Source organism: Octopus sinensis, linkage group LG1 (assembly GCF_006345805.1).
Source record: "Octopus sinensis linkage group LG1, ASM634580v1, whole genome shotgun sequence".
In the NCBI taxonomy this organism is placed as follows: Eukaryota; Metazoa; Mollusca; class Cephalopoda; order Octopoda; family Octopodidae; genus Octopus; species Octopus sinensis.
The window spans coordinates 165,348,093-165,361,327 of NC_042997.1; the positions used below are offsets into that span (position 1 = coordinate 165,348,093).

Genomic DNA, 13,235 nt, shown 5'->3' on the forward strand with positions numbered 1-13,235 from the left:
ATTGTCTACTTTATCACCATTGCAGGGGCTTCAGTTACAAGCATTCAGATCAGATCTGAAGATAATATTTCTCAAAATACTCCTCACAGAAGCAACCTATGGAATAGTGTTTCTTCTTCCTTCCCCATCCATTAAGTCTCAGAAGCCCCACAAAAGGTTCTGCATGATGCTCTTCCACCAGTGAGTAAGCCATGAAAATAATTAAGTTATTAGTCTTCACAGATATTCAGTTCTGAACAGCACAATAAAACTTTTAAGAGTAATTGTCTGCATCATCTTAATTAGCCTTAAGCATCTGGCTTTTCCATTGCTCATTATATAACAATGTACCAAATACTTTTCTACATAATTTTCCAAAGACAGTTATAATTAGAAACAAGCCATCTATTTTGAACTGCAGCTATAAACTATATTAGAGATAAAACTAGAACATTCCAAATTATTCAAGTCTGAGTGGTTAACAACAAATGCAACAACAAATGCAAAGAACATTTTAAGGTCATATGTTGTTCAAGAAACTCTAAAATACAGGATAGTTACACCTGGAATGCTTTTGTCCATGGATTTACATGAAGCAAAACAAATATGTGAGTGTAGTTCCTTATTCTATAAGGTATATCAGGCCACATTCAGAAGGAAGGAAAAAACAAATCAAATTATAAATTTTTCTTTACAAATGTTTCATTGAATTTTATTTAAAGATATACTGTATTTGAGGCATAAAAAATGCATGGGTATATTAGATGCACCCCAATTTCAGTTGTGCATTCGGGGAAAAAGTTTATGGAAGCCTCAAGTTCACAAGTAGGACCCAGGAGAATTTGAGACTTTTTTGAGAAGTGCATCTTCTGCGACATCAAATACAATAAACAAATCAATAACTCCAGTGTCTCAGAAAACACGTGATCACTGTACAGAGAAATATTACACATGGCCTGATTAGGAGGACATACTAGAAGATATTTAGCACTAATGAAAATATATATAAGCTCCTTTGCCGTTGATTTCTTCACTTTAGAGAACAGTTTTAAATAAGAGATTAACAGACTAAAAAAAACACAATTCAATGAGAACTCAGCCTGACATTTTCCCTTCCCCAAATAAACTGTATCCTGTATGCATTAAGAACTGTATAAACTATTGCAAGCAATATCATCATTAAGAAAAAATTTTAAAAATACAAAAAGTTATAATTTAATAATTTCCCTACAAAATATTAAATCATTACAAATGTAAAGTAATATTTCAAATGAAAAATAATGGATTTGCATTATTTAAATCAACAGAAATGGTAAACAAACCTGAGATTTTTCACAAGTACCAAGAATTTGACAAAATAAAGGTACAATATCTTGATTTTTCATTAATAGTTTCATTTCATCAGTTGCCTAGAAAAAAAATAATAAATAGTTTAACATAGGAACAAAGGATGTAGGTAATCGATTTGATCAACCCCAATACTATTATTTCTTTATCGATTCAGGAGGAATGAAAGGCAAAATTGACCTGAGAAGGATTTGAACTTGGAGACAAATGGATAAGCATTTTATCCAATACTAACAAATCTAAATACAACAAGTGTTTTAAGGTAGTTTTCTCTACTAAAACAGAGACTATCTTGCAGGTCACATGATAGTTTTCACTAATTTGCCTTGTATTCTACATCTCCCACCAGTTCTCATTATACATTTCATTCTCTTGCAAACTGTTGGATTTGCAGCTGCTTTCTATCATTCACACTGATATAACATATTTAGAAAACCAAAATATATTTGCCTTCAGCATACTTTCGTTGTTTTTTCCAAATTTTCACTAATCATATTCCTATATTTCTACTTACACCCAAATTTACTAAATACCAATGTTGAAAATTAAACTAAATAGAAAAATATAGTAATGCCTCTATATATGAGTTAATCTGTTCCCAGAGAACACTTGTGAAGTGAAAACTCATAAAGCAGAGCAATAATTTCCCATAGTAGCAATGAAATTTTATACAGACATTTTACTCCACTGTGCAGATATGTCAGAACCAGTGTTGCCACACACACAAAATGGTTGTTTAACCCTTTCAGCAAACATATAGGGATTCCATCATTGGCTCAGACATGAACTACTGCTAGAAAGGCATGATATGAGGGAATGAAGGTTTCCTTTACCTAATATTAAATTATGTATGAAGCAAAAAGGTACCTATGCATCTGCTAGAAAGACAATAAAAATGGGTACCTTGATGAAACATAACTTCTTTTCTTCCTGGAAATCTACACACCTGTTATTAAATTCCCACATCTATAGCTTGACAATAAGGAATAACAGATTAAACAGCAATTCAGTATTTTAATGATATGGTAACCAGCAGGAAAGATATATAACTAAAATACAAAACATTTTTAGTGATATTTATAAATTACTTTTTAAGATGCAGGTCTTGCCCCTTCACCTACAAAGGGTAAAATTTGATTATTTGATAAGAGATCACCAAAGTAAATACCAAACAAAAATACATATTGGAATCAAAATAGCCAACTAAATAGAAAAAAAAATTTGAAAGCAATGCCCCAGAATAGCTGCAGTCCAATGACTGAAACAAATAAAATTAACATGAGAAAATCATTTTACACAAGTTGAAATAAAGCAATTTGCTGTTAGTATCTAAAATAACTAAGATTATTGCACAGTGCTGGCCATCTTACAAAAATATCCAGAAAACATATCTGTTACAAAACAAAACAGCTAAAAGATGTGCCTTCACTCACGCACATAGAGCTATCTATCTTACTAACAGCTCCAGTAACTAACATTCTTAGTTAGTCACTTGTTGAAAACATCCATCGGGTGGAAGTTTCCAACAAGTAAAAGTATTCATATGAAAGGTTAGAGGATTTTGTTTCAAGGACAAAGAAAAACTTTTCTACCCCAGGGAAGGATTTTATCCAAAATATCAGAAACTCCTCACTCAGCACAGGGACTGATTAATACAAACTTTTCCAATAAAGACAATTTTTGCCTATGCAAACCAGTAAGAAAATATACTGAGTGAACATGTCAATGAGTCATACTCCAGTGCCTTCAGCATTTCTCTGTCCTTCTTTCACCTGTATACTTCCAGTTTTCAATACTACTCTGCACTGGAAACATACACATATGCATTCACACAAAATTTTTGCCTATGCAGACCTTTACTTGTCTCATTTAATACATCATATAAACTTATGAGCATGTGAGTGTGTGTGTGCACATATATTTATCATCACCATTGGTTTATGCCTGCTTTCCTTGCTGGCATGAGTCAGACAGGCTGTCAGAGTATGAGTCAGCTTTTATTCAGTGTTTTTGCTCCAATAACTAGGTTAGGAGACCATTCTGTTTAAGCATAGCTTCTATGGTTAGACAACCTTCTGAGCATCAATCACTTCCATCTTGGTACAAGCACTCAAGAGAGAGAGTGAGTCATGCTTTCGACAAAACGAGACTAAAGGGTTCTTTTCACTCTACATAGCCTTGGCTTGTTTGCCAACAACTTTGCAGAGTGTATTTAATGCATTTTATAGTGGTGTAGCAGGGATTCAAACCCTAACCACTAGATACTTGATTGGGCAGAAGAGAGCCACCAGTTTCACCTGATTGATCCATAAATCGAACAATCAGTGTCATGCTGTGGCGTGATATGGCTTTCTCGAACGTTCAGGAATTTAACCTCTGCCACCTTGTAAAAACCATTTGGTGCTTAACTCAGAGCCCAGGTGGTCAACAGACTGCCTCAGACTTTTGTGTAGACAACTCCAGGCACTCGGACACAAAATGATGTCCCACAGATAGCTTACTTATTTCTTTATTGCCCACAAGGGGCTAAACATAGAGGGGACAAACAAACGGATTAAGTCGATTACATTGACCCCAGTGCGTAACTGGTGCTTAATTCATCAACCCCAAAAGGATGAAAGGTAAAGTCGACCTCGGCGGAATTTGAACTCAGAACGCAGCGGTGGACGAAACACCACAAAGCAATTCACCCGGCATGCTAACATTTCTGCCAGCTCGGCCTACAGACAGCTTTCTACATTCACAGAGCAGTTTTTCTCTCCTACTAGTTGGCAATTATTAATATTGTTCATTGTAAATAGCCAACACCAAATATATTATGTCCAGCAATAAATATTACAGCTAAATATGAATGAGTTTGCTTCAGTTTTTAAGCCTGCAGCCAGCACATGTATACCACAACAATGCTGAGATAATCTTCATGCAACAATGATAATAAAGCCATCCACTTTGACAATGGCAACTGACATTTGAAGGATATCATCAGTGAGCAGGTCAACTCAAGCAACAAACAAAAATATGCGCCAGCGGTATCAGTACTAGTGAGGTTGTCTAGTACATTGCAAGATAAGAGTCCTACAAAATTGATCATTCAGGGAAACATGAGCAATAGAGTAATTAAAAAGGAGAAAAACTTCAGAAGATGCACTTGGATGAAAAGGATAAAGAATTAGCTGAACAGATTAGAAAACAAGAAAAAAGAGCAAATTGCAATAAGAGTACATGTAAAGTCACAAATGAAGAAAATATCAAAAGATATAAAGTTAATTGATATTTCAAATTTTCAAATTAATTGTATGAGACATTCTTTAAAAAATATTCTTCAGCCCAGTCAGAAAAATATAGTTTCATAGCTTTATAATAAACTGAGAAAGCTGCATGACAGAACAAAGTCAAATTGGAAATATAGATAAGTAATCCATGTTTTTTGCATACCAAAAGAACACTGGATAAAGTAGGAAAACTGACTTAGAAGAGAACAAAAAGAATTATTGTAATTTAGCTAGTTTTATTGATGGAACCAAACTATATCCCATAGTTATTTTTTAAAAGAAAGACAATTCCAAAAAGAAAATTTGCTTCGGGCCTTAAGTAATTGTTCACTGCTGCCCTGATAGAAAGATGGAGAAGGAATATGTTTAAGGCTAAGATTTAAAAAAGTATGAGATAAATGACCTGTAGTCTTTTAACCCTTTTGTTAACATATATCTTTTGAGATGCTCTGTGTTTCTTTCAATTAATTTTAAATATAACAAATAATTTGGTAAAATAACTTGGTTATCATAAAGCTAGTGTTAGGGACATAAATTTTAACAAGATTTGGTGGAAGATTTTAATTCAGAATTTATGAAAACAAGACATCTGTACTACAGAGCCAGAGGTGATTTCACCCAGGTTGGTATGGAAAGGGTTAAAGAAACCCGATATGTTGGTGTGTAACCAGCATAGAGATCATCTTATTAAGCCATTGAAGTACATATTCAAAGTTATGAAAACACATTGTAAAAGCTTCCATACTCAGAAGTTAGTGTTTTGTCACATTACACATTGCCCTGTAACTCAGCAGCAAAAATATGACCACAGACCTACAGGTTTGAAACTGGCTGCAGTGAGAGAGAAGGTCACAACTTTTTTATTAAATGCCCACTTTCTTCCATGTTAGCATTGGTTGGACAAGATTTATTCAGACAGTATCCCTGCAGCCAATTCTAGTTTTTCAAGTAATGCACTGGTCTTCATACATCAAAGCCACCAGGCTAGAGATCATATTGATTACAATACACAATAGTAAACAATAGTTAATCAAAAATGATAAAATGTGAAGACAGGAGGTAAAAAATAGAAAAAATACACAACAGGCTTCCATACAATTTGTCTAACAATTTACAAGACGTCATTAAACCTGAAGCTGAAATAGAAGACATTTGCTCAGGGAGCTACACAGTGAAATGTAATCCAAAACATGGTTGCAAAGTGAATTTTGCAACTACAGAGTCATGCCTGCACCTACAGCTAATTTTTAGCTACAAAAAGTGGTGTGATCACATATTTGAGATTGTCCTGGTATTGCTTTGCTAATGAAGATTAGGAAGGCTGCTGTCAACATTGTCTGTACACTCATTTGTGGCTGATAAGGATGATGTGGGATTGGCATATCCAATAGCAATGATGACAGGAATGGTTGTTCAGGGTCTGATAATGCAGCCACATTATTTTTTCATCTCTGATGTTGGTCTCCAAGAGAGGCACTGCAGGAGATCTCAAAGGAGGAAACAACATCACTGATGGTATGGAACCAAGCGACATGGTCAGCTGTTAGAGTGGACCAGTCAAGATAATATCACAAATGCTACAGGACTGCTTCAGGCAGTCCTTGTAACGCCTCCTTGGTGTCCCTCCCCCATTGCGGTGGCCAGTGGTGAGCCCACCATACATGATGATCTTGGGTAGGTGTTATTCTTTCATCCTGCCAATGTGCCCTGCTCAATGCAGTCATGTCTCAAATAAAATGGCTTCCAGGCTGGTGACCTTTGCTCACTCAAGGACCTCAGTGTTGGTGATGCAGTCATTCCAGTAAATGTTGAGGATGGTAAGGAGGTAGCTTTGATGAAAACATTCAAGGAGATCGAGATGACAGCAGTAAGGGACCCAGGACTCAGAGCCATATAGGAGCATCGTGAGAATGACAGCCCTGTAGAAGCTGATTTTAAGATGCCTGTTCCACACACGCTTATACAGTCTGCCAAATGCTTTGCCTTTGCAAGTCTTGTCAATTCCTTTGTCAATACTCACATCTGATGAAATGGTACATCCAAGATAAGTGAACTGTTGTACAAACTTCAGTTCTGTTTCAGCAATGGTGATGTGGGGTGGGCTGTACTCTTCCTGAGGAGCTGGTTGATGTAGGACTTCAGTTTTTTCAAGAGTGGTATACAGGGTCCACATAGTCACCAGACGCTGGTTGGGTGAGCACCAAACTGGGCTAAAACTTCCAATGAGTGATGCAAACCCCAAGGCCTACTTCCACCTTGTGGTACCAACTGGATCTCAACCAAAAGGAGAGGACGACTGCAGGTGTCTGGCAAAGCATAACCAGGCTGCTCTGAGCAGATGGGGCTCGTTAGCCATGATCGGCATCTTGTCTAGAACACACTGATATAAAATCTACGACTCGACAACCTCTGTCCTCGTCTCAGCTTGCTGGGCCACAGCAGATGAACCCCAGGTGTAAAGGGTGGGGTCAGTTCTGCACAGACTGCATTTCACCTTAAAATTTGAGACTGTCAATCTTAAGTAAATATGGTATGTATACCTGTGTGTCTACTAGAAACCTCAAAAGCAACCTTCAAAAGCAGCAAGAAAATATCATCACACTATACTGCCCTCAATTTTACTTCAATTGTTGGGTTTTCTACCACGAAGGACCTCTCCTGGTGAAACATCTTTAACATAGCTAGGACTGCATCCTAACTGGATTTTTTCTTTTGATCAGAGCCAGAAGATACTTCTGCTCCTAGCAATTTATCAATTATATATAAAGCTCAGATGAAACCAGTGCTGCAGTTGCAGACAAACAACCAAGACTGCATCCACAAAAAAACCCACCATACTGAATGACAGAGTCACTCACAGATACATCCTAGCTTCTGGACAACAAGTGAGTGAACTGTTTTTGAAATTCAAATCCTAAATGGACTAAGCATATAAGTGGTATCTGAGCTGACACTGGAGATGGCAAAACACTGCCTTTTCTACCTTAACTCTAATTCTGGCATTCCTATCTCACTAGTGTCCCCTTTCATCACTCTTGTAGTGTCCAACTTTCTCAGGCTCAAAGCTCTTCACTAAGTCCAGTTCTTAGAATGCCATCTCTCTGGAACACCTCTGTTCATATCTTTCCTGCATTTATTGAGATAACCAACAGGAATATTAATAGCATCTATGTCACTTATCTGAGAGCTTACAAAAGCCATGGGTAGTTTGCCCCTTCCTTCAGACCCAGCAAGTAAAAAAAAAAAAAATGAGCCTTTTAGTCGTATTATGTGGCACTTGTTTGGCAAACAGTCAAACAACAGAATGGTTTAATAAGATGCCATCAATAAAATGTTTAACTTCCTTCAATATACCAATAATTAAATCCAGAAATAAATATATAGTGTGCTTCAATTCTGCTGCAATACGAAGCGAAAATTGTATTTAGCATCAAATCGATTTAGATAAGATATATTGAATTTACTTCAGCTTTTACTTATTCTTATTTGTACTTGTTTCAGTCATTCAACTGCAGCCATGTTGGGGTATTGCCTTGAAGTGTTCAGTCGAGCAAATCGACCCCAGTATTTTTTTTCCGTATAGTCTACTCGGTCTTTGTTGCCAAACAGGCGGTAGAGAAGCACATACACACATAATGTGTGTGTGTGTATATAAATATATATATATATATGTGTGTGTGCGTGTGTATGTGTACACATACACGGCGAGCTTCCGCACAGTTTCCGTCCTTCAGATTCACACACGGGCTGATCGGCCCGGAACTATAGTAGACATTTGACCAACCACGCAGAAGTAAAGCGAACTTGAAAACAGAAAAAGTGAAAACCAGAAAATTCGACCAGCTTCAAGTTAGAAACCAGAATGATAAAGCAGGAACAAAAACAATTAGATTTTTTTTAGTTTTTCAAACTTCCAAAGACCGATATATGAATAATTAGTGGGATTAATCGTGGGGCGGGGACATCAAAGAGTTCAGCGTGTTAACATCAACCATGTCAGTTGGTGGTTGTTATTTAGCCGTAAGTCAACCCTGACCCAGCAGACATATGATCAAAGGCACTCCAGCTGTGTTCTTCATATCCTTTTATGAGTGCCAAGGACTCCGGTTATCTCATGGAGTCGTTTAATTTTTTAAGACGTAGAAAAGGCAGAGCGAGAAGGCAGCACGTATTAGAGGGTAAACTGGTTACTGTTTCTCGTGCAAACGACGCGCAGAAACTTCTGAAAGTAATGTAAAACTATTCTATCAAGCATCGCATCTCACTTGTTTTAAAAACGCTTTATCTGTTTTTCTTTCGTTAACGAGTAAACTACACAATTTCCAATAGTTTGTTTAGTATACATACTCAGTTCAATAATTTATCTCACGTCCTGCGGTCAGGAGAGCAATATTCCCTACATAAGTTACTCCACTACACAGGGTTATTTACCCGCGGCGCGACGCCTTAGTCTCAATTTGATGGAAGGAAGATGCAGTTAGCAGACCGAATGACGCCGGAGTTCTAAGGAATTACTGGCGCGAAAAGAATTCTGTCCGTGGAAATTACTCGTACGTTGTCATGTGCTGCTCTTCAGTATAACAGCATTTCCCGGGTTTAACCGAAGTGACAACATCAGCACCACAACACGTGGCATCTCAAATGAGCGAAATACCCACCTCGACCGCCCGTATGGCACCCGTTGTCGCAGTCGATTATAAACAAATACAAACATTTATTTTCTAATTTGTTTAACGAAGAATAGCAAATACATTTGGGTTCTTAAATGTAGGTTTTGTTTTCTATCTAACCGAGATACGAGGGACCAAGAATGTTCTTTTATCGCATCCTCGCAAGAAATCAATATATATTTTTAGTCTAGAATATTTTCCTTATCTACATTAAAAAATCTTACGTGAACGAAACTAAAATTCTCTATGCAAAGAGAACCATTATATTTACGGAATTTCACTAAGGGTAGATTTCGTTAGAAAAATGGAATCACAAATGGTGGTAATGAAATGCTCCAAACATGACTCGACTATTGTATGTTGCTGCACTGTCTTATATTAACCATTACATCATTTCATCGTGTTAGTTCAGTCAGATCAATCAGTCAAAAGCTTCATTCAAACTTAAGAACCCTCATTTAGAAATATACTCCCCACCACAATTTAACTGCACGGTGAGAAGTTTGAAATTTTTTATATAAATAAAATGAAAAAAAAACTTGCTTAAATTAAAACGGACTATATGAAAAAAAAAACGAACAACTTTGGTATTTCTAAGAAAAAGCAGACTGCATGAAAAGTAAATAATTAGGTAGATTGAGAACAGACATTAGAATTAAAGTCTACAAATATATGAATTAGAAAAAGCGACCAATGTCTTTAGGAATGAAAATTTGTAGAATATTTCTTCACACAATGAAGTATATATTTAAGAAAAGCAATCTACAGAAATGTCTTTTGAAATAATTTTTGATTTCTAACATACGCACAAGGCTACCAAATTTTATAGTGAAAGGTATAGAGTTTCTCACACTGATCCAGTATTAGACTGGTACTTAAGCAACTTAAAGAATCAAAGGTAAAGTACAGACCCTGACGAAAAAAATTCAAACACTAGATATTAATTAAAATAAAACATTACTCATTTAACATGTTATTACATTTCGCTGTTGGATCCGAAATAGGTTAGGTCATTATATATTTTTGATTACGCTCACCAAATAATTTCCAAGTTAAAACCAGCTGTTCGGAGTTAGGACATCAATGTAGGAATTGAAGGGGTGGTTCCAACATTTAACACTGATGTATTCGTTGCATCTTAAATAAGTTCGGTGAATTCAACATGCCATTAATAGAGTATTTATTCTCACAAGGTTTAATCGTATAATTGTCTGAGACAGTGTAAATAATTGTATGAGTTTATAATAGAAATGGAAGGAATTTTAGAAAATATTTCATATCGTTCACATAAGAAAAAGAAATTCCACAAAAGTTTTAGTTATAGAATCTTAATTATTAAAAAGCACATCAGTATTTTAAATTGTTAAATATATATGAGAGTACGAAATTTATAATTGCATCACAATTATGGATATTTTGTACTCAGAGTAACTAAGTGGTGTGAGAGAGTATATTTATAAATTCGAGAATGAAAGAAAAAGAAAATTCTCACCTTCTTAACAACATCACTGTCGGGAGTGAACAGTTGTAGAATGATATTTTCAAGTTCGAAAGCCATGGTAATTGGTGCGCAAAAAATGTTAGTAATGCAACGTTTAGAAGGAATTAGAGTTTTAGTAATTAAGATTGTCTATCTGTGGTGTTGGTCACCGGTTAAATATTCATGTGGAATATATAGTACTTCAGCAGATAAAGAGTGAGAGTCGTTTAAAGGGAAATCACTCGTCATCAACTTCTAAAACTGGCTCTGATGCGAAAAATAAACGTTATGTATTGATCCAAATTTGATATATAACATCCAAACAATATATATTTATTAAAATTTAAATATGTGCGATATATATGTATTATATATATTTATGTGCATATTATGTAAATGATTTTAAAAAATCCAAAAAACTTAGTAGCCTGCCGTGACCAGGATTCGAACCTGGGTTACCACGGCCACAACGTGGGGTCCTAACCACTAGACGATCACGGCTACCAGGCTACTGACAACCGGGAGATTAAAATATATAGAATCATTATTACACGTTGAAACGTTGGCTGCTGTTGAGTGTTGTTTTGGTTCTCTTCTAACTGTGTATTGCAATTGATATTGCGACTGAATTTACTTAAATATTTCTCATTATTTCGTATTTGAATCATTAACATGAAAGCTAATATTTGACATAATTGTTACTTGTGATATATATAATCTGTTAAAAAAAAACACGTATTAATTATATGATTATATGATAAGTATAATTTTTTTTTTTTGGTTAAGTTATTTAAAAAAAGGAACGAGGTTCTTTTCTTTCTAATTTCTTTTTATATGTGATAGTTTCATAAACATTTCACTTTCTTGGTTTCATTTCTTGATTCGACTTCTTTACGTTTTATATTTTAGTATTGATCAAATAATTTCTAGTTAAATATTGACGTTTATTCACTCGCTATAGTTAATTTGTGGGATTAAGTGACGTCAATTTATATATTTATTAAACCAGTAAAGTAAATAGATTGGGTGGGGAGCACTGTTTAATCAGAAAAAGAAAGAAGGCAACTATGTTGATTCTTTATTTTACCGGTGTCTCCAAGACTGATGGGACGGAAATCGAAAGTTATCCTCAAACGAGATGCAACCAAAATTAAATAAACAGAGAGAACTCTGCCAAAAGCAACCAAGGATCAAGTGGTGGTGTTTAAGGGGTTAAGTCTACCACCCAGGAACAGAGCACTTGGAACTGGAACAAATACTGCAAGGCATTTTGTCCTACGGTTTAACTAACTGTCTTTACGTCGCCTTTTAGTCTGGTAAATGTAAAGTTTAGCGTGCTTTAGTCTTCTTTTCTCTACGGATATAAATCGACGTATTTGACTGGTAATCTATTTCTTCGACCCCATATCAACGTAGACTTAACCAGCAATACCCTTTCTACGCAAATACATGCTGTTGAAACTGCGTAAGAATTTTTTATTAACACTATTGTCTGATCGAAGACTCGGTCTTCGATGCAAAAAACTGTTGCTAATTTTCTTGACGTCTTTCTATAAGTGCTTCTGGGTAAGTATAGGATAACATAATTACTGCCAGAGTATGAAGACTACATTGTATACGAGAAGTGTTGCTGTCTGAACTTTGATTTACATCGATCATGCATTTGTTACCGCATAACTTTCTGAATAAAGCCTGAATTTGTTACCGCATAACTTTCTGAATAAAGCCTGAATTTGTTACCGCATAACTTTCTGAATAAAGCCTGAATTTGTTACCGCATAACTTTCTGAATAAAGCTATATCTTAAAAAATTTTGTTGAGAAACGTTTTCGAATTTGTAGACTCTGATTACCTAGATTATTATTTTCCTTTTTTTTTTAATATTACCTTTTTATTCAGACTTCATACCTTTATAATCAATCAATAATTTGAGCATGAAGCGCATAATAAAAATCTACATTGTGTCATTATCAACATAAGATTGACAGGCATGATGAAGCAGTTTCTGAGTTTACTTTTAGCCTACTACGAAGCAAAAGTATTCAGTCACCCGCAACTGGAATATCTCTATTTTAAAAGGATAGAGGTAACATTGGACTATCTAGTTCTAGACACATCATGGAAAAATTTGAGGAAAAAAAAAGACCCACAAAAAAAATCAAAACCAATAACAACTGCAGATAGATAAAATACACTCTGTACCCCTGGACCCAATTCTAACCGTAACTTACATATTTAAAAATTCGAAACTTATTGCCATTTAATCGCAGAGTTATGACCCTCTAATATTAACTTAGAATGGAAGAGATATTGCTGGTTAAGTCTACGTTAATATGCCTCCTAATTTTTCTATTACCTGTTTCAACCATGAGACTGCGACCATGTTGGAGCACCACCTTGAAGGGTTTAGTCGAGCAAATCACCCCCAGTACTTAATTTTTAAGCCTGGTGGAAATTCTAGTTTAAGCACCTCATACAATTCCCTCA

At 35.5% G+C, this 13,235-nt stretch overlaps 1 protein-coding gene and 1 non-coding gene across 3 annotated transcripts in view; both read right to left on the reverse strand.

Annotated features, from left to right (window-relative positions):
• LOC115213408 (importin-4-like) overlaps positions 1–10,949 on the reverse strand; it is a 56,541-nt gene extending 45,592 nt beyond the window's left edge. The window contains exons 1-2 of one of the 2 annotated variants that reach the window (XM_029782374.2): positions 10,761–10,949; positions 1,302–1,388 (exon numbers count right to left, since the gene is read on the reverse strand). In XM_029782374.2, the coding sequence (XP_029638234.1) occupies positions 1,302–1,388; positions 10,761–10,826 (153 nt within the window). In that variant the 5' untranslated portion in view covers positions 10,827–10,949. The remainder of the gene's footprint in view (positions 1–1,301; positions 1,389–10,760) is intronic. The other variant, XM_029782364.2, reaches the window with a different exon arrangement.
• Positions 10,950–11,177: 228 nt separating this feature from the next.
• Positions 11,178–11,249, reverse strand: Trnah-gug. The gene has a single exon. It is a non-coding gene; the product is annotated as a tRNA-His (tRNA).
• Positions 11,250–13,235: the final 1,986 nt, after the last annotated feature.